General features: G+C 41.0%; 1 protein-coding gene across 3 annotated transcripts in view; it reads left to right on the plus strand.

Moving 5' to 3' along the window:
* The window catches only part of trpm3 (transient receptor potential cation channel, subfamily M, member 3), a 101,944-nt gene that overhangs the window by 78,416 nt on the left and 2,142 nt on the right, over positions 1-21,386 (plus strand). For 2 of the 3 annotated variants that reach the window (XM_028413350.1, XM_028413351.1), the window contains exons 10-25: positions 1,053-1,153; positions 1,246-1,380; positions 1,624-1,674; positions 4,998-5,033; positions 5,189-5,329; positions 6,993-7,022; positions 8,179-8,471; positions 9,689-9,917; positions 12,111-12,314; positions 14,419-14,559; positions 15,944-16,072; positions 16,690-16,941; positions 18,345-18,519; positions 18,986-19,105; positions 20,627-20,777; positions 21,104-21,297. In XM_028413350.1, the coding sequence (XP_028269151.1) occupies positions 1,053-1,153; positions 1,246-1,380; positions 1,624-1,674; positions 4,998-5,033; positions 5,189-5,329; positions 6,993-7,022; positions 8,179-8,471; positions 9,689-9,917; positions 12,111-12,314; positions 14,419-14,559; positions 15,944-16,072; positions 16,690-16,941; positions 18,345-18,519; positions 18,986-19,105; positions 20,627-20,777; positions 21,104-21,297 (2,382 nt within the window). The remainder of the gene's footprint in view (positions 1-1,052; positions 1,154-1,245; positions 1,381-1,623; positions 1,675-4,997; positions 5,034-5,188; positions 5,330-6,992; positions 7,023-8,178; positions 8,472-9,688; positions 9,918-12,110; positions 12,315-14,418; positions 14,560-15,943; positions 16,073-16,689; positions 16,942-18,344; positions 18,520-18,985; positions 19,106-20,626; positions 20,778-21,103; positions 21,298-21,386) is intronic. The other variant, XM_028413352.1, reaches the window with a different exon arrangement.

Genomic DNA, 21,386 nt, shown 5'->3' on the forward strand with positions numbered 1-21,386 from the left:
GGGGGCCACCCTGCCTTTTAATATACACACATCACTAGAAAAAGCTCTTAATAAGCGCGACTCTGTCTGAACTCACACCATTAAGCTTCAGTAATGCTGTGCAGGCCTGTAAGCCGGAGAGAGAGCACTGTGCAAAGTGATGATATTACCACCTATTAAAAATTACACCTCCTTGTCTACACACAGGGGATTGTTATCATAGCTTAAATTACAGTGGATTTTTTTAAATGGTGAGATGAATTGGTTCCTTATCTTTCCCATTTTTCTTCTCCTTGGAGTGTGCAGGTAAATTATTAATGTGAACAGCAGACTGAGGTTTTGTTTTAGCCAACAGTGGTTCAAGTGTGCCAGGCAAGAATTAAAGGCAGGGTACATTTTGTACTGTGTTACACTGACACTGCTTCACAGATGAAATGTCAGTTTTATGAAAGTCAGATGAAAAGTCAGTTTTATTTTATATAAAGTTAATTTTATATACATACTGTATGTAACAAAAGATGTATGGAAATGCAATGACCAGGCTAATTTAATGACAAGAAGGAGGAGACACAGTGGCATTCGTGTGCTTAGTTACATTGTGAATATCTAAGTAGCTGTATATCAACTAAACTCCTTTTTACAGCAATAAGATGGAAAATCTGCCACAATAATGAGGAGCCATTTTTCCAATACATCTCTTTTGATGTCATTGTCAGTGAGCTTGTGAATCTGGTAAACATGTCCTCTATCTAGTATTACATTGTGCTAATTGGATCTTTTGTTCTTTAGTTGTCAAATACTGTAGCTCTGTGTTTGTCTTCTTCCTGTCATTACATTACAAATATGTGTTGATGTTACACGAGGGCCTGAGCTTGGTAGACTTCTCACAGATACAGAAAATCAAAGAAAAATGGTTGTAGTCCATTTTTTATACATGAATCATAAATCCGAAGAACAAAGACCAACATGTCACTCTCAATACAAATACTACTAATCATCTGCAGTCATGTAATGGGGCACAAAATTTGTGTCTCTACTAAATACTAATTCATACCTGCCAACCCATACCGCAGGTGCCAATGCTTCAGCGCCAGACCAGCTGAGTTTGGCTCTAGCGTGGAACAGGGTGGACATCGCACGCAGTCAGATCTTCATCTACGGACAGCAGTGGCCAGTAAGAAGCCTAAACAGTAAAACAAAAACATATATGAATGAACCGTAACAGCAATACTGACTGTATTTACATCATGTGTTTGTGTGCTGTAGGTCGGTTCCTTGGAGCAAGCGATGCTGGATGCCTTAGTTCTGGACAGGGTGGACTTTGTCAAGCTGCTGATTGAGAATGGAGTCAGTATGCATCGTTTCCTCACACTTTCCAGGCTGGAGGAGCTCTACAACACGGTAATAACAAGCACACACACAGTGCTGACAACATAAATACATACTACATCCCCACGATGGCGTCAATAATTGCCTGCAGGCATTGTGTTTTTAAATTGTCCATCCAACTGAGGTCAAAGGTCACTTTGAGCACCACATCTGAACATGAGTGTGCACAGGCATAGATGTAAAACTGAAACTTTACTGGTTGGTGGAGGCGTCGAACCACCAGTGCGTAATTGGAGTTTTTCCTTTTTCCAACAGCGTCACGGACCATCAAACACGCTGTACCACCTTGTCAGAGATGTCAAAAAGGTACGACAATCACTGCCGTCCTCCAGCTCTGTGGCTGTTCAGTCAAACTACATGGGAATGTTGTACATTAAAGATGACATGCTTGACTACATAGAGTTTCAGTTGCTTTTTTGTGGTGTGTGTTTGCATCAATTTATGTATTTTACATTTCGGTAGCCCTAGTTGGTGTTGATAGCAAATAGAGGCCGGCTTTTCTCTTTCAGCTGGAGTTGCGGGCTGCAGTGGCTGTTGTAGTGCTATGCACGACTCACATCCCTCTCATGACTCTTTAGCAATTTACTCTGTTCTTTCTCTTAAGGCGCACACCGCCATGGTAAACAAACACCACATGTATTAAATATTGCTTTATCCACAGAACGTGTGTTGGAGCAAAGTGAGGCCACAGTGGAATTGCTGTGAAGCAGAGGAAGAAGAATTAAGTAGACCTACACTGAGTTTTAATTTAGTGTGGTCTTTGTTATGTGCAATGATTTCTTGAATCCCTCAAATGGGACAGACCTTTTTTCATGTTATTTTTAATTGATTAATATATAAAATTGTCTTTCTTAGAATATGTTTTAGCTGGAAAATGCATCTTTCTTCTTATATCTTGCTGCACATCTCTACCAGCACTTTAATGATTACGGATGATAGAAGACAACAACCTAGATTTTTGCACTCACCACATGTCGCCTGCCAATTAAGAGTGATCACGTAGCTGCAAGATGATGAAGAGGTCAGCAACACAACCATTAGCATTGAGAGGTGTTCATTAATTTACATGTTACTGATTACAGTAAAGCCGTGCACCCTCCTCTGAGAGTAGCTGAAGGAGCTGTGTGTCGTATTCGCCTCTCTTCCCTGCCTTTAAACATAACATTGATCTCCTGTTGGTGCAAAAAGATATTTACATCATGTCTCGCTGTCATTTCACTAACATGCGAAACGCACACCGTAGTGCATGGCATAATATTACCATCATCTTCTTCCAGCGCTGTGTGTAGTTGCAGTAGTGTAGCTGAGTGTTTGTGTGTCATTGTTGTATCACTCTATGATGGTAATTAGATTAAACTGCTATCCCTCTGGTTGATCCTCCCCGTCATCGCTGTTTCGTTTCACTGCTGTGATTCTCTGTAGATTGCCCGGCTGTGCTGTCAGCAGCTGGCTATTACATTTTGATTCAAATTGCAGGTGTTGTGTTAACTACAGTCTTAAGGGCCAATACAGGCGGCTTTCAGGTTTAATCTGGGCCATCCTTTCTATCAAAGTTAAATCAAGGAACAGGAGAAACACAGAGACTGGGTTGTGGAATGCAGCTGCCAAAGCAGAAATTGGTTTTCCTGCAGAGTAAATGAACAATGCAACTTTGTGGCAACAGGTTGGTAGACATCACCGTATGCCTCGAGTCTCACATATCAGGAGGGAAACTGTGTGTATGTTTGAGTTTGCTTCATTAATTAGAAGTTCAGGTTCTCATACTAATTATTTTGGCAAAAGTACTCCTCAACAAAACAAAGTGTTGCAAAGACTAAAGATTTTTCAGTCGAGCAGTTTCTCTATTAGTAAGCCAGCTGAGACTTTACCAACCAAACTGGAAAATTAAAAACTGTAAGCTCTCCTGGTGCATTCACAGAAGCTGTAAACAAACAGTTTCTGTCTCTGCACCAGGAAATAAACGGAATGTTCAGCTGACCGCTGACTGGTGCATATATGTATATTGTGCATAGTCAGCACCACAGGTTTGGATTTATATGTAACATCATGTGAAAACATAAGTATATACAGTATATCCCATTGAAATGTAATGCTTTGTCAAGATATTTGAACAAGAAAAGTTGAAAAAGTGCATATTGATATAGCAATTTACAGATGCTTATGAGTCTAGCAAGGGATTTAAAAATGCTAAAATTATCTAAAATATCTCCCATTGTGAGATAAATAATCTGCAAGTAGTGGAGCTTCCATCAACAGCCAACTTATCTCATGACTGAGAGAACCAGCAAATTCAACCCAAAGCAAGAATCCCTTACAATGTTATTACAGGATCTGCAGGAAGCTTAAAGTGCAGTGTCTACAATCAGAAAATGATTGCACAATTCTGACCTACACCTGAGACATGAATTCTGTAGGAGGAGACAACCCCATACTTCCTGCAAAGACCTAACATTTTGAGTAATGTACTGTGCATCAGGGATAGGAGTTATTTAGCCAGAGTACTGTACAAGAAAGATGTTTAGCTGCATCAATGGCTGGGCAGCCTGCAGCTATTTGATTCAGTGATGAATTCTGCATCACATGAAAAAGTGCTTGAAGAACATGTGAAGCTGAACCTAGTGAGGATGTCTCGAAAGGAAGAAATGGACGGACTGTAGTTTGGGTCCAGATTTGAATCCTTTCTAAATTTTGTAAGGAGATTTTTAACTCTTTTCCTTATCTGCGTAGAAGAGTGGTTAAATTAACAAAAGCTGTAGGCACGGTTTCAGAAGTTTAACATTTTCTTGTCCAAATATGTGTAAAGCCAACAATTTCCATGGGGTTTTCTGTCTTTCACATGACCACAGGGCATGATCCTTTAAGTAGTGATGAGGAGAACAGTGATGATTTCTAGAATCTCACATCTGATTGAAGAAGAGGGGAGATGGTATCCTTATACCTCGAGGCAAAGTGTAAAGACATGTCAGGTGACTGCTTTATCTCAAAGAAACAGTCGGGGCCGGGATAATGACTACGGGGTTGATGCAGAGGGCTTGTGGAGAAGCACTGAGTGCTGACATGGTTATAGTCCTCACGTGAAAGAACTTATGTTTCAATAGTGATTCCCTCTCTGGCGTTAATAGCTGTCTGTCTCTTTCCTCGTGCTATTCTCACTCTCTTCCAGGCTAATGAGTCATTTCCACTTTCTTTTCTCTTTTCTTCTCTTCAAGACTGCATTGAACCTCACTGAGAAGATCTCATTATTTCCCTAATGCAAATTATGACAAATCATTTAGTGTTTTACATCCTTCTTAATTGTCACAGTCTCACTCGCACAGCACCTGAGATCTCATTATCTCCTAACTTTTAGTACTCTTCTTGAATTTATGGAAGACTTTAAAACACCGAGAGCTTTCAGTAATAAGATAACTGCACCATTTGTCTGGTCACAATAGTGGTGGAAAATGTTTCCACACTTAAAGCAAAGAATGTAAAGTATACAACCACAAACAGAACCACAGTCTGGTGGAGATAACATTTTATTAAAGAGACTGGAAGAGAGATCTTGCCTGAGAGTTTCTGTGTGTCTCATTTCCCCTGCTCCTACTTATCGTGCGGTTTACTCACTGACATTGTGTGTTCTTTCCAAGCGAGAATATCCAGGGTTCAGTTGGATCTACTTCAAGGTGAATCCGATAATCATGTTTTTCTTTCATAGCCAAAAAAAAAAAACAGTTTGTGAAGTGAGTGTGTATGATTTGGTTTTTGTACTCTTTGTTTCCCTTCCTTTCTTGATAAGTTTGATTTGGGTTGTTGCTGGTTAACACTGTCTGATTTTTAGGGAAACCTGCCCCCGGATTACCGCATCAGCCTCATCGACATCGGACTGGTCATTGAATACCTCATGGGCGGGGCGTATCGGTGTAACTACACAAGGAAGAGATTCAGAACTCTGTACCATAATCTGTTTGGACCCAAGAGGGTGAGTGGATGATTCCACACTCATTCATTATGAAACATTGTCAGTGACATGATCCTCATATAAGGCCCAGATTTATGAGCAAGTTTTATTTTAGGAGAAAAAAAACCTCATGCTTAAGTTGAGTAAATTACTTTGATACATACAGTATAACAAAGGATATGTGCACAGAGATAAGTGTTTAATTTAAAGGGCAGCCATCAAACCGATTGATTTGACCTTAGATTGACAGCTACAGGAATATACAATATGAGTCACACACACTTTCTATGTTTGTAGAATGCAACTTCTCTTGCACATTTGGTTGCCTTTATATTTATTATTAAAGACCAATTATACACGGTGTCCAGTTGGTGCACTTGTCTTTAGCAAACAACAAAACTGTCAGTACAGGAACCTCTGCAGAGAACTACACTCTGTTTTTACAGATCATCACATGCTTGACTGGATGAACCTTTTAAACATACTGGAATAATATATTATATATACATGTATCGTATACAGCCCTGGGTCAGTAAGATGTAAAGCAAGTTCTTTAAAACTTACATTGAAACAAAAGAATTGTATAATCTGTATATACAGCAGGTCTGTATATAGTGTTAAATCAACACTAAGTGATTTTATATGATCAGGGTGCTGTTCATCAGCAGAGGTCGAACATAAGAGTCTTGCTCCTTCTGGTATTCATTTCCACATCAAGTAGAGTGGCAGTGCAGCACAGCCATTTGTAAGCTTGAAATCATAGCACTGGCTCTTCATCACGTGCCATTATGATCCTGAGAATATGCACACTTCATTACAGAAGCTCCCTTCACTCAAGTGGAGAAAGTGAAGTCATGCTGTAAGCGCTGTGTGTTTTACACCGCATACATACTGCACATTTCAGGGTGTGTGTTTTATGTTCTGATTTGTACCTCTCTCATTCTGCTTCAGTAACTCACACACCTCCACAGGTGTGATGAAAATAGAAATATACACAGCTGTGTCTGAAACTGCATATTTCTGCTTGATGGTGCACTTCTGTGTTTTGTATGTTTGAGAATGTGTGTGTGTTTGTGTGACTCTTTGTGCGCCTGTTTATCTCATTGTATGAGGAGGCATGGCAGCAACAAAGCAGCTGGAAAGACGCAGATAACACGTGAGACAGAGACCGATCAAGGAGGCAGAAAGAGAGAGCAGCTGAGAAAGAGGGAGAGCCAGTTTAGCTGTGATTTTCTAAATAAAATGAATGTGAGGCAGCGTAATCGTGCACACGCACACACAAACACACGTCGTAAGAACAAAGCATTGAAATAGATGTAGATATCAAAACCCCCACAGGAAACCTGGGTTATTTTTACCAACTCAGATGATGGCTCATGAATGCATAATTCATACATGCCCTGCTTTAATACAGATCCAGAGTACTGTACCAAAAGCACAAACACACACTGCTTTAATACAACTGTGAGAGATTATTGCTGCATGTATAGTATACTGTCAATCAAATCACAACAAAATTATATCCCTCCTCATCATTTCCACTTTAAAGAAATCTATTAATGACTTACTATATTAAACAATATGTTTTGCTCTTGTGTGAGTGAGTGTGTCCGTCTTGTGTCCGTGTTGAAGTGCACCACAAAACAAGCCCTTGCTCTTGTTTATGGTTTTGTTGCTTTTCTAGCCCAAAGCCCTGAAACTGCTGGGGATGGAGGTGAGTCTTGATCCCATCAACATTGATATTCAGTCCTTTCTTCACTGTTCCTCTTCCTCATCACCAAAGTCTTCTCACTTGTAACGTGATTGGGTGTGCAGTCTGTCTGAGTATGTTCAGTTAAACAGTCTTTGAGTGTATGCTGTGTGCCTTGCAGTCTTTAAAAGAAAGATCTTGAGGTATTTATTTATTCATTTGAGTCAACTTGGCTAAACTATTTCATATTATGAAATAAAAAAAACCTGCTTTTGACCCGATGAACGATTACAGACAAATGCTCCAGACAGTTATACAGTAGATATACAGTATCTAATATGATACACTTTGTGAATAGGTAATGCCTCACCTAACAGGGTTATGTAATTCAGCTGTGATGTATGCTCATGTATCCATGGTGCACACACCATAAGGAACCCACATCATAAGGCTTTTATCACAGCATGTGTCTCAGAGATATTTATATCTAACATGCATGCAGCATTCCTTCGTGTGTGTGTGTGTGTGTCTCTGTGAAATCCATCGCCCTGTATGTCACTGTGTGTTCTGTCTTGTTTTTGCCTGTTAAAATCTAGTTAGTTCCCTCAGTGCTTTACTGCCTTTTTATAAAGCATTTTATCATTCATCAGTATCTATAAAGAATTTTACAAGTGTCCATATGGAGACCACCATATTATCTCTTTTTTGTGGAGATAATGTCTGTCAAAGTAAGGTTGCACTGAAAGTCATTTTTCAAATGACTGTATTTGACCAACTGCCAATAGTACTACATGGTTAAAATGTGAAATTACTGGAGGTCAATGCAGCCCTGCTCACACCCCATCTACTGACTAACAGTAGTAGTAGTAGTAGTAGTAGTGTCCAGAGACAGTGAAATAATGTTCTAAATACTTCACAGTGAGACCTATTCCTTCTATGGGATAGCTTTGTGTGTAGCACTGTGTATGGTCTCTTCCAAAATATGACTTTTCCACTGCATATGGAAGAGGAACATCTTTTATAATGACCCCACATTTCCATACTAGCTCAGGATCAACCCTATGTATACAGGACAACTTACTGATGTTGTCCTGTTATGCATGCATTATAAAAACTAAAACCCTTTTTAAAAATCTCATGAAGCTTCCAAACCCGCTCCCTTGTTTTGAATCTCCCCCAGGATGACATGCCAATCCGTAGAGGCCGCCAAAAGACAACACGCAAACGAGAAGAGGAGGTTGACATTGACTTGGATGACCCAGAAATCAACCACTTTCCTTTCCCCTTCCATGAGCTGATGGTGTGGGCTGTGCTCATGAAACGTCAGAAAATGGCGCTGTTTTTTTGGCAGCATGGCGAAGAAGCCATGGCCAAGGCCTTGGTGGCATGTAAGCTTTGCAAGGCCATGGCGCATGAGGCATCTGAGAACGACATGGTGGATGACATTTCCCAGGAACTGAACCATAACTCCAGGTGGGTGACACAAATGATGTACACACATACACACACACACTAATTATTGATGCAAAGTTGAGCAGGGAGTCTAGACTGGAACATTTGCCCACACACACACACACACAGAAAATATATATATATATATATATATATATATATATGCACATAACATATGCACAGATACGCGCCTCTCTGCAAACTGTCCGGTTCAGAATAGTCCAGGCTCTCATGGGATGGTAGTGACATACATACAGAAATCTAATAACATGCAACATCTTTAGTTAAGGATGAGATTAAGGTAATGTTAGAGAATGCTGGCTACGGAAATATCTGTTAATTAGGGTAAAAATGTTCAGATACAAATGAAGCACAGCCACACCACCCCTAACTCCTCCATCACACACACACACAGTTTCAAAGGATAGCCTTAGAGCTGGCATATTATGAGTTCCCACAGAGATTTGGCTGACTTCCTTCGAAGAGCTCATTCAGCTACATACATTTTTGTATCTTCATGTAACGTGTGGTTGTGAGAATTTTTGTATGTGTAAGTCTGTGTTTGTATAAGCTCAAGGGAAATCTGTGTGAACTCATATATGCATGTGGGTACAGTCTGTAGGGAGCGTCTTCTTTTTAAGGCACTTGTAAACACACTGTGTAAATACAAGTGCAATGTTTGATTTTTAAACATACATTACATTACCTTCGAGAAACACAGAGTAGTTCATCCGTTCATATTTTCATGGCATCATGAACCCCTTTTCTCCCCTGAGCTCCATCAGTTTTGTGAGTGTGCAGAAGAGCCTCTTTATGAGGCTGAAATTAGGGCGAAACCTGATCCAAGAATATTGACTTATGTCTGGAAAGGGCTGCAAAAACAGGATGTAACTGATGGAGTTTTAAGATTGTTCTGTATTTTAAAATGTAATTTATGGTTGTTTCAGCCTGATATATTACAATGCCTTGAATCCACATTTTGCTTTTTTTTTGCTTTTCTGCCACTACATTTTGTAAATGGCATCTTAAGTTTTAGTGCATTGTGTGCGTTATTTATTAATAAATAAGAATCCAACCCCAGTGTGAATGTGTGAGTGTGTGCGCTTGTCTCTGTCTACATCCAGATGGTCAGTGATACCTTGACCAGATTCATTTTGTTGTTACATTCATACAAAGCATATTACTGTCCCTTTTCATGACGCTGTGTCCCTGTATATGCCCTGCATATATTTTCTCAGAGAGTTTGGCCAGCTGGCAGTGGAACTCCTAGACCAGTCCTATAAACAGGATGAGCAGATGGCCATGAAGCTGCTGACATACGAGCTGAAAAACTGGAGCAACGCCACCTGCCTGCAGCTGGCGGTAGCGGCCAAGCACCGAGATTTCATCGCTCACACCTGCAGTCAGATGCTGCTGACCGACATGTGGATGGGACGCCTGCGCATGCGCAAGAACTCGGGCCTGAAGGTAGGAGGACAAGTGGGGGAGACACTGGGTATAACTTGTAGGTAAAGAAAGTCATACTTATACAGCGAGTCCCAACTTTGCAGTGGTTTTTTTGGCATGCTCCGGGTCCCTCGGATTGAGGAAAGTTGGGCTTGGACTTTCTTATCTTTGTTAGAAACTGCTGCAGAGGTGGTCCAAATCACTCATGTGGATCTCCTGAGGGGCTGACAGAGTTGTTGAGAGTGGCCGCAATCAGTTGTCATGTGTGAGAATGCAGGGATCTGCAAAGCAGAGAGAAGTGAAGCTGATTACCTTTCTACAGTCATGAAGAAAATACTCAGATCTTTTACTGGTGGCAAAGAAGCAATACAGTCATATACGACATTCATTTGCAGTTGCTTTAATTTAGGTTGCCACGGTGCAGTTCATCTACCAGCTCGGATTGACAAAGTCACATTTTCATCAGTAAAATGTACATCTGTGTGTATCTGAGATCTGATTTATTTATTATTATTTGATCTCTTTAAATATTTATTTTGCTCCCTAAATCGTCATGATTGGTATGGACGTACAGCTCAACAGTGATGCCCTAATTAAATCTCACCAGAAGATTTACAACGTAGACTATGTAACACCGTGGTGTGGCCATGATGACTCATTCTGTGGGCTTTAGAGCATGCAGTGGACAGTGATTTTTTTTTCTTACTAGATACTAGAAACAGATTTGAATGTTTTCATTCACCTAGGTGTCTGCCTAAAGACAAGTGTAAGCAGTTCATTAAAATTAAAGAGACTGTTAATGATTCATTGAAGTATAATACCCAGACACTTGTAGTGTGATGAGTTTCTGGACATGCCGCCCTCCTGGTTAAACCTTTGCTACAACTTAATTACCATAAGCCTACAAAGCCTTCTCTGAAGCCAGAGGGGACATAGGAACTGACCTTAATTACTGAAAAAGCCATGGAATTGTGTCCTATATATTTTACATTGACGCTCATATAGTGAACATTCCTTTGTGCCGGGTTAAGAGGTTTCAGTTAACACTGGTGGTTGAATTTTGAGCAACATTTGCTCACATGGGTCTTCTAGACGTCTGGTGGTACGGTGATAGGAGGCAGCTGCTCAGATCAGAGAGGTTACAGTTATTTATGATGAAGAGCTGCCCTGGGATTTGCTGAAGGCTGGGTTCACACATTCATACACCAGATGATGGGTCTGGCTGGCTAGCTTCTCAGAGCAATGCTTTGAGTATGGTTTGGCCTTTGCAGCTGGGAGGGTGAGAGGCAAACTCATCGGAGCAGAAAGACAGAGAGGAAACCACAAGTGGAACAAACAAGACTCAATGCCCCCAGGAGTTCATGATACACAGAAAAAAACATTGTCAAAATGTTGTCAAAATAATATTTGTGTCCGTTGTTGAGTTGCTGTAGTTGCAAAGGCAGTCAGCTTCATCCCTCCAACGCTCCAACGTTTGTCAGAATATGGATGCTGGAGGCTACAAACGGACAAAGAATTGCACGGACGAGCTGTCTTCACACATCAATAAGTCTGACACCGTATTGATGCCTTTTCCTTTGACCTCTTAATATGACTGATGACAAGAAAAGCAGAGACATCACTCTTTGTGTTGTGGATATAATTATATTTTTCACTGGTCACTACCCCCATTCCTTCACCATGAAACTATACTGCTTGCAAGTCATCTAAATCCACAGACACACCTGGTATGTTGAATGCAATAATTAATCTTAAATTTCAGTTCACTGTAGACTGACTAATGACACAATTAAAACAGCGAAATTATTAGTCCACTGATAAGGCATTTGATTACACTGCTCTTCACCATCTCTTTCCCTTGTTCTTCACCTTTCCCTGGCATTACAGTCTTTCTAAGTCACTGTTTTCTTTTCTTGTTTAACTATCATGTATCTGAAGTGTTTACAGCATGCCTGCCTCCTTTATCTGCTGCGGGTGTGTGTCCCTCTCATCCATCGCAGCAGCGCCGCATCCTTGCCGCCTGTCTGGAGTAATGCTTTTATAATTGACTTCCACAATGAGAACCCTTGCCTGAGCTGTTGTAAATACCAAAGCTTTGTCATTCAACAGCAGGCAGGCTCCGTCCTGATGCGAAGGGAAATTACAATATATGGGTTTGTTCCACATTTCCAGCTCTTCTCTCCTAACTTTTCTCCACTCTTGCTCATCAACCAGGTTATTCTAGGGCTGCTTTTGCCACCGTCCATCCTGAGCCTGGAGTTCAAGAACAAGGATGAGATGTCCTACATGCCCCAAGATCAGGAGGCCTATTTGCAGGAGAAGGAAGAGGAGGAGCCGGAGAAACCCGTCAAGGAGAAGGAGGAGGAAGACATGGAGTTCACAGTAAGATCTTACTGTGAGGCGCAGTACAACTCCGTGGTGAGAGAACCCATCTCAGCCCCGCATCTCAGAATCTATACACATATCCAGATAAGGCAATACACACATGCTTTGTTTGAGTCTAAAACTAATCACTCACCATATAGCTGAGATTCAGTGTCACCGGTGGACCAGTTGCCCACAATGAGATGACACAATGCACACACACATATGCACACACGCGTATTTGTTTTTCTATTCTGGCCAACTGGACCCTTCAGCCAAATCGGCCTTTCCTGTTCCTCGTTGTCTCAGCAAAGACATGGTTGTGGAGTTGTAGCGTCTCAGTCTGTCGCCGCTTGTGGGTTCCCTCGTGTATGTTTCTCCTTCCATCTCTCTCTATCTCCCCCGTTTCTCTCTCTGCCCTTCTGTCCCCTTCCCTCTCGTTCTCTGCCCCGCACTCTCTTCGCTTCTTTTGCTTTCAGTTCTGCAAACCTCCCCTCTGCCCCTCTTCCTCTGGCTTCTTCTTCTTCTTCTTCTTTCTCTATTTTTCTTCCCTCTTCTCCAAGCTCAGGTCTGATTGAGGTACAGTACTGTATGCTAGCCGATTGCTGCCCCTCACTCTCTCCCATCAGTGATGACTTGCCGCAGCATACCACTCAGCATGTTGGCTGCTGAGCATGGGAGGCCCAGGCTTTTGCATTATATAACCATGTACGCCTGCTGCTGCAGAGCTTAAATCATGCAGAGTCTGAGCACCTTCTCCCAGCTCACAGTGGAAGAGTTGGTCCATCTGCATAGACACAGATGTACAGCAGGATTAGGGCTAGTTCCATTTCAATACAATCAATTCTGGTGATCACGTCAAGATCCAGTTTGTGTGTTTAAATGAAGACTGGAAAAAAGCAATTTCAATACATGAACTGGATCTGTGGTTGTTCCATGAAGAGATTGAATTGAGGTTGAATGCCTTTCAGCGCCACTGTACATACTTTCCATCTGCATTGAGTGCAGCCAGCAAGCCAGCGCAAACATTCAAAAAAAGGGCCATTTTTATCACGTGCAGTCCTTCAGGCACTGTGTTAAACAAAGAGCCCTGCTGCCGGAGCGTACGTTTGCAATCAGCCCTTTTCTGTTGCCCTGGTTTGTGACTGTAAAAATGCACCTTCAGATACTTATGAATCACACAAAGATTCATACACATAAAAACAGTCTGCTACACCACAGAGGGAGATTGTATTGTTGTATCCTCAGATGCTTTAGATAAACCACACTGAAAGAGTAAAATAATGTGTCCACTTACTGATCAGTTAATGTGCATGTTCAGTGCAGTAAAGGCATGGTGTGATCTACGCACTGGCATCTGAATTCGTTTATCCTGAAGGCCCTGTCTGTGTGTGTGTCTAAGGCAAATTTTTAGCTGTATATGTTTCACTTATTTAGAAAAAAATAAGGCTTTATTCCAAGTTGTGACTTTTTATTTGATTTTTAGATTTATTGTCACTATTGTACCTGTTCCAAGACCTGCCAACTTAAACCTGCTTTGATTATTTGAACCAGGTTGGCAATACTTCTTGACTCACAATACAATTCAATGAATGAACTCCCTCAGAGGTCTGGTGTTGCGTTGACTTTAAGACCATGACCCATAAAAATAGTGGGCTCTGAACCCTCTCTCATGGATAATGAAATGTGTCGCAGATTTAAAATGAGATATCTATGTCTTATCTTTTCCCTGTTCTTTTTCTGTCTTCTTCCTGTCGTTGTTTTGTCCCTCTTCTGCGTCCTAATTGTTGTCTGAGACACAATCCATGAGTGTCCATGTCCGTGTCATACTTGATGTTTATCAGCCTTCACCCAAACGCCACCTCAAACACACATCTCACATTTTGGAATGATGGCATTGCCTGTGCTTGCTTCTTTGACTATGGTATTGAAACTGTGCATTAGCCCATAATATAACCCTCTCCTTCGTTTCTTTCTTATTCCACTCTTCCTATCACACCTCCTCCACACTTGTCTTCGTCTCCATCTTCTATCTGTACCTTTACCGACTCCCCCTCCTTTCCCATCCATCACACTTCCCTCTTCCCACACTCCCCTTAATCCCTCACACCTTTCACTCCTTCCTCCCTCGCTCCATGTGGGGCTTGCAATCGCCCAGGCAATGCTGGGTAAGGTGACCACAGAGACATCCAGAAAGAAAGATGTTGAGGAGGTACAGAACCGCCACCGCCTTATCCCCATGGGACGCAAGATATATGAGTTCTACAATGCTCCGATTGTCAAGTTCTGGTTCCATACGGTTAGTGTCGGCTTCAGCAACACCACCTACGTATACTTCCTTTTGGCACTGTCACAGCTTACTGTATTGCAGCAGCATCAATTGCTGGTTCCCTGCCGTTAGCTTTTCCTTTCACACTGCTTCCATTGTCATTAACCTCCTGTTCCACCCTGTCATTACGCAGCTTTACTAGGGTGGGAGAGTTAAGTGTGAAGGAGATGGGGAGACTGCTAGAAGCACTGCTGTTGGGGAGTCACACAGGGCTTTGTTTTGAAATCTTTGAATCACAGCATACTGCCAGTGGATTAACTGGATAGTGTTAAAGTTAGCTTTTGTCACATTATATTTATATTTACATACCTGGATTACGTATCTCTATGAAGTCTGTATGTAGCTTGTGTTTGGTTAAGTATCTGGCTGTGAGCATGTGTCTTAATGATAAGACCTGATGTTCCGCTCCTTCAGTTTACTTCAATTTAATTTCCTGTTTATTTATACTGAAACGAAACCTTTGACTGCCCTTTGTTTCATCCCATTTTCCATTTCTCTGACTGCTTACTCTCTTCTTTTTATCCCTCCACCCATCCCTCGCCCTTTGGGTGAAAGAAAAATATGTTATGGTGCATTTAAATGATTGCACTTGTAGAACAGATGTTGAGTCCTGATGTGGTTTCCAGCTCATTACCTGTTCACCTGCTGCAGAGTTCTGCCCCATGTTCAGTTGGCATGTTGGATTAAATAAGAACAGTCATGTTATACAGTATTAGGTCTTTTTCCTTCAGTTTCCACGTAAATGACTCCCCAGCTGGCCCTTTCAATCTTACTATGGGAGATGGACACATAAGCAGGCAGCTTGAACTACATCCTGCAAATCTCACTCCTACTTATGCATAACCTTAAGCCTTAATACAAAATAAAGGAGCTTGTCCACCACCTGCACAGGTGTCATGAAAAAAATTAAATAACCTTAATCAGACTTTAAACCTAAAGGGATCTGTATGGATGGACTCTGTTGAAGCCAGCCTCTATGGCCCAATCAGTGAGTGGTTAGTGGTGGGCGCTAGATATATCTCTGAACCTAGGAGGCTTCTGGTTGGTTGGAACACAGACAAAGGTGAATGTTGCCCATATACGGTGCTCCAGGTTCCAGCAGTGGGACAAGGAAAATAATTTTTATAATAATTTTTAAACTTTCATCAGTGTAATGTTTAAATATATTTAATCTGTTAATGGAAACAGTGAAAGTGAATATGGGTTACAGAGATATAAAGGTATATTGACACCAGATGTGTTATGAAATCTTAAAACGGTATGATGATGCAATCAGTATTTATTTTGAAGCAGCATCAGCTAACCATACACTTAATTTCACCATGTTTTTTTTTTATTTTCATGTTTTTTGCAGATGGCATATGTGGGCTACCTGATGTTGTTTAATTACATTGTTCTGGTCAAGATGGACCTGTGGCCATCCCCACAAGAGTGGATTGTCATTGCTTACATCTTCACCAACGGCATTGAGAAGATGAGAGAGGTACAACAGTTCCTAGCAATTGCTGCATGCAAATGTGCACTAATAATGCCGAGCTGTTTATTGAACACATTTAACACTGCCCAGTGAACTGAAGGCACAAGGCGCGCTGTAATTATGTCACCTACGGTTTAATTCAGTTCATCAATGCAGAGCTAAGGCGAGGCACTGTGTCTATATTAACAAACATCTTGAAACAAACAGGGAAATCACTGATGGATCTGTGAAAAGAAAGTGTGTCAAAGGAGAAGAAGTAGATAGCATGAGGATGGTGGAAATAAAGGCAGGACATAGAAGCGTAAAAGAATAGAAAAGCAAATGGAAAATAGAGGTTTGGGGTCCATATATGTTATGTTATATATATATGTTGAGCCTCATTCCGTGGCTTTGTTTGTACTGTAAGTGGATGAAATGCATTAATTGTGTCAGCTGCAATACAGTTCTTCCTCATACATTTGATAGAGTCTCTGATTGGTGAACTCATACTGCCCTCTTATGGCGGTCATCTTGGAATGCATTTCTGTATGTTTTCCTTCTATTTCTTTTTAGGGGACTTCTTACAGTTTTGACCTTTTCACCATCTACATCTTCCTTTACTGATTAGTTTCCCATCTTCCTAGATCCTGATGTCAGAGCCAGGGAAGCTGTTACAGAAGGTGAAGGTGTGGCTTCAGGAGTACTGGAACATCACAGACCTCATGGCTATCCTCATATTCTCCGTTGGCATGGTTCTGCGCCTTCAGGAGCCACCACTCATGAGCTACGGAAGGGTCATATATTGCGTCAACATCATCTATTGGTACATCCGGCTGCTTGACATCTTTGGAGTCAACAAGTACCTGGGTCCATATGTGATGATGATTGGCAAGATGGTGAGAAGAGGCAGGGGTGGCCAGATGTGTGTCAATGTCTGTCCCTCCTTCGTACAGTATGTCTCATGTTTTGTCGTCTCACGTATGTCTGTTTACCTTTTCACTATACTGACAGTAAGACCTACTGAGTCTAGTAGATACAAAAATGTATTTTGCCAGGGTGAGTTTTAAGGTCCTGTATGCCTCTTAACTTTATTGTTTAATCTCACTGAGACAAGAGCAATGCCACTGATACATATGTGACAAAACTGGAGAGGGGATCAAAGGTTGAATTCTATATCTGAGGCTTTGCTGTCTTTGACATGGGCTGTGTATGAATGGACACAACCTCTTTGGTATTAAAATCAACAGATACTTAGGGGGAAAGAAAAATATTTGGATTGGCATTAAAATGATTTAATCAAGTAATTGGCATGTGTGATGTTGCAGCCTCACAGGCTAGTTTGAAGTCAAAGCAGTTCAGGGACATAAAAAAGTGTAATTACGGTAAAAAAAAGTGTTTAACACAAAATAGCGTCCTTCACCTGTCCTTCTGGAAACATTAGAAACACTTTAAAGGAGCAATCTGTGAAAAAAAAGTATTCTTCAAGGATCACTGTTGCTGCTGTAGCCCTGAGATACTGAAGTCAGTTTGGTATGCACTGACTCAACATGTACAAGTGTAGAAGTAGTGTAAGTAAAAGAGAAACATTGTGGGGGAGATAAATCAGGCTTAAAATCATCCAGCGGGCAGCAGCCAGCCTGACACAGACTTTTTATTGTGAATGGGGAGCAGACAGCATGGATGCCCATCATACCTGTGCTCCCTTTAACACTGCTTATGACAGCCTGGTGAAGTAATTATAACAAAATTAAAAGTTAGATTTTTCTGAGCGACCCTATCCACTGAGCATTGGTACCATGGACCTCCTATTAGGGTGGTTGGACTATGTTCTCATTACTCTCTCACCTTCTTAAAAAAAGGAGACAGGACAAAAAAGGGAAAAGGCATGACTGTAAGATTAATTTCAGGACACAGTCTTAATTCAAAAACACCATGTAACAGGGGGAGCAGACATTTGCTGGGAGTGAAGGTGTTCCCCTAACCGTATTAGTCACCCTCAGATTAAGTTGTATTAAGGGCATTTTAAATGTTATCTAAAGGTTTCATTCCAGAACAAATTAAATCAAAGCTTAATTGACCGACTGAGAGTAAGAGGAATAGTAATAGAAAATGTAAATGTAGATCATCATGTATTGAACTTTTTAAAATGTTTCCCCACTGTATAAGTTTGATACTTCTTGTTCCATGCACACACACACACACACACACACATTGCTTCTCTCTATTTTTGTCTTCCTGTTTAACCTCTCACTCCTTCTTCTCTCTTAACAACCCTCCTTTACCCCGCTCTTTCCGTCAGATGATCGACATGATGTATTTTGTGATCATCATGTTGGTGGTGCTGATGAGCTTTGGAGTGGCTCGTCAGGCCATCCTCAACCCTAACGAAGATCCGTCCTGGATGTTAGCAAGGAACATCTTCTTCATGCCTTACTGGATGATCTACGGAGAGGTGTTCGCTGACCAGATTGACCGTAAGTTCAGGGCCAGAGTGTGAGCTACTGAATAAAATTAGGAGACAAGCAAGTAGTGTGGCAGAATACATGTATTCTAGTCATTCCTTCTCAACATTACTCAAAGATATCTCTTTGTATTAGATGCATATAAAAACAAACTCTTACCCGCAACATAAACTGGAATTATAATTGATTATGATTTGGGGAAACTCTTGACAGCTTTTGTTTCTACACCTCCATGGGTCTTGTTTTGTCTCTACATTATTTTATACGTCATAGACGAAGTGACACTCTTATTCAATAAATCAAAAAAACAATGTGTCCTGAGAGTCAGAAAATGTCCTGGGAGTGAGAGTGCACTGTACTGTACACTGTGCTGTTCTGTTGTCCTCTTGTATGGCAGTATATATGATGGTGTGTACAGAATGTGAGGAGTGGCCCAAAGAGAAGAGATCTGAAATAATGTTTTCATTCTTTGTTTCAGATATGCATAGTAGGAAGTTACAGCACAGGCTGAATGAAAAACTCTGGCTGGTCGAAAATTACTTTCGAACTCATGGAACCTGGCGTAATAATGGTCCATCCCAGTGCAGTCAAAATCCCAGTAAATCTATAGATATAAACATCAGCTTAACCACATCTACCGAGCCCACCTCTCCTCCATCATCCTCACATTACCTCCATGTCATGCCCACTTTTACCACTAGAGGCCACTTGAGACAAAAGTGTGCATGCAGCTCTACTGCTCTGCAGGCTAAAGTTGCCCCCATGTGTTGGCTTCTTGGGTTCAGCTACTGGATATAAGCAGCATTGTCTGTCAGTAACAAATCTGACCTGAATGAAGGCCTGACTCTATCATTCTTCTACAAATCTTTGAGACAACCAGTAGCGCCTAAGGCTGTATACTGGAAGCAACTTTACTCTGACTGATTCCGGCACTGGCTGGCAAATGGTACTGGTACATGGCAGAATCACTTTTCAAATGTGTCTAACTATTTTCATGTTCTTTGTTTCTGGTCAGCCGTCACCTTGAGGGGAACAATCAAACTTTTAAAATTTGATATCCCCTTAATATTTTTTCCATTTTATTCTATTATCTGACCTTAAACTGGCTTCTTTTGAAGAAGTGGCCCTGCCATGATAACACCGTCTGTCACGTTGAACCATATCACCCCTCCTGTTATGCCGGCTAAGCTTCTCGCTGGAGCAGTCACAACATAGCTGAAATATTTCATGCCGATATAGCCAACCTAAAATATGGCCAATATCACATCATGCAAGAATAAAACACAAGCATACACACGTTTATTAGCCACCCTTCATCATCTATGATCTGTTTTTTCATGTGGTTCAGTTGTCAGAGTTTTTAAATCCAAATTTTTAAGGGAAAAATAATTTAAAAAAATAGAAAAATTACTTCAGTTCTCTGTCTTTGGGCTGCATTGTGTGAAACAATTGAACACCAAGCAATGATGAGCATGACTAGAATGAATCTCAAAGGCAAACAAACCACGAACAAATGCTGAATGTTTCTCAGATAAGCCACAGCAACTGAACCATCACAGATGGAAAAAACATACTATGTATCCTAAACACATTTCAAATGATTCAGAGCAATCAACCATTGCTGGATAAAGCTATGGCTCACATATGTGACAATATATTTTAAACATTGGGTCCATGTTTAAATATATTGCGAACACAAATTGTGATGAGACATTATGGTTGTGTTATTTTTGTGTGTGTTTTTATGTTTGTTTCTTTGTTTGTTTGTTTTAAAATGCTCATTTTCTGAACATGAGCCCCTACATTATAGTGTTCACTATTCCCAGTCCCCTCTTTAAGTAAAGAAGCATAAAAACAAGTTATGCTTCTTGTTTGTTTGCGAAACATGTAATTAATTATGCATTTTGTTTGGTACTTTCTGCTTGTCTCTTTGTTCTTGTGTTTGTCTTTATATGTGCTTTTTATTTGCTTTGTATTATTTTATTATATTTCTCTGTTCATGTTGTGGCTGCATGTATTTTAAGTTGTTGTGCATCCAGAACTAAAATATTTATAAGCAATGAATGAGAGTCTTTGCTGAAAGACCTTATGTAACTTTTCATTTTGTGGCATTGCGCAGCCCCGTGTGGTCAGAACATCACTACAGAGGACGGGGTGGTGGTCGCCCTGCCTCCTTGTAAGACGGGTGCTTGGATTGTACCAGCGATCATGGCTTGCTACCTGCTGGTGGCCAACATACTGCTGGTCAACCTACTCATAGCTGTATTCAAGTACGTGAACACCTCTGCTTTACAGACACCTCAGGGCGCGAAACATTTTGAAAATATGATCATAGAAATCCAAGATGGAGCATTACCTAATGACAGACATATGCATGTTATAGAGTTTTCCAGAGATTCATGAATATATGTCTGGAGGCCCTGAGCTGCCAAAAAATGACACAGTATGTGTAAATAGGCTTTTCATTGTTGTTGTGTGTGTCAAATTTAAGACTTGTAAACAGCAAAAAAAGAGGAATTGGATGGCTTGATTTAGTTTATTCAAAGTATATAATGTATCTTGGCTGGTCTAGCATTCCTGTCTGTGTCTGTTGTAGTAATACATTCTTCGAAGTGAAGTCCATCTCCAACCAGGTGTGGAAGTTTCAGCGTTACCAGCTCATCATGACCTTCCACGAACGCCCTGTCCTTCCTCCACCTCTCATTATCTTCAGCCACATAACTATGGTCCTTAAGCATCTCTGTTGTCGCTGGCGCAAGCACGATGATGACGAGCGGGACTATGGCCTGAGTAAGCGGCGTCTGTCATCTCAGTGCTAAAATAGAAAAGTTGAAACTTTTCTGTGAATTGACTTCACCACTTCCACTGTAGCAGTAACA

The sequence above is a fragment of the Parambassis ranga genome, chromosome 9, assembly GCF_900634625.1.
Source record: "Parambassis ranga chromosome 9, fParRan2.1, whole genome shotgun sequence".
NCBI lineage: Eukaryota > Metazoa > Chordata > Actinopteri > Ambassidae > Parambassis > Parambassis ranga.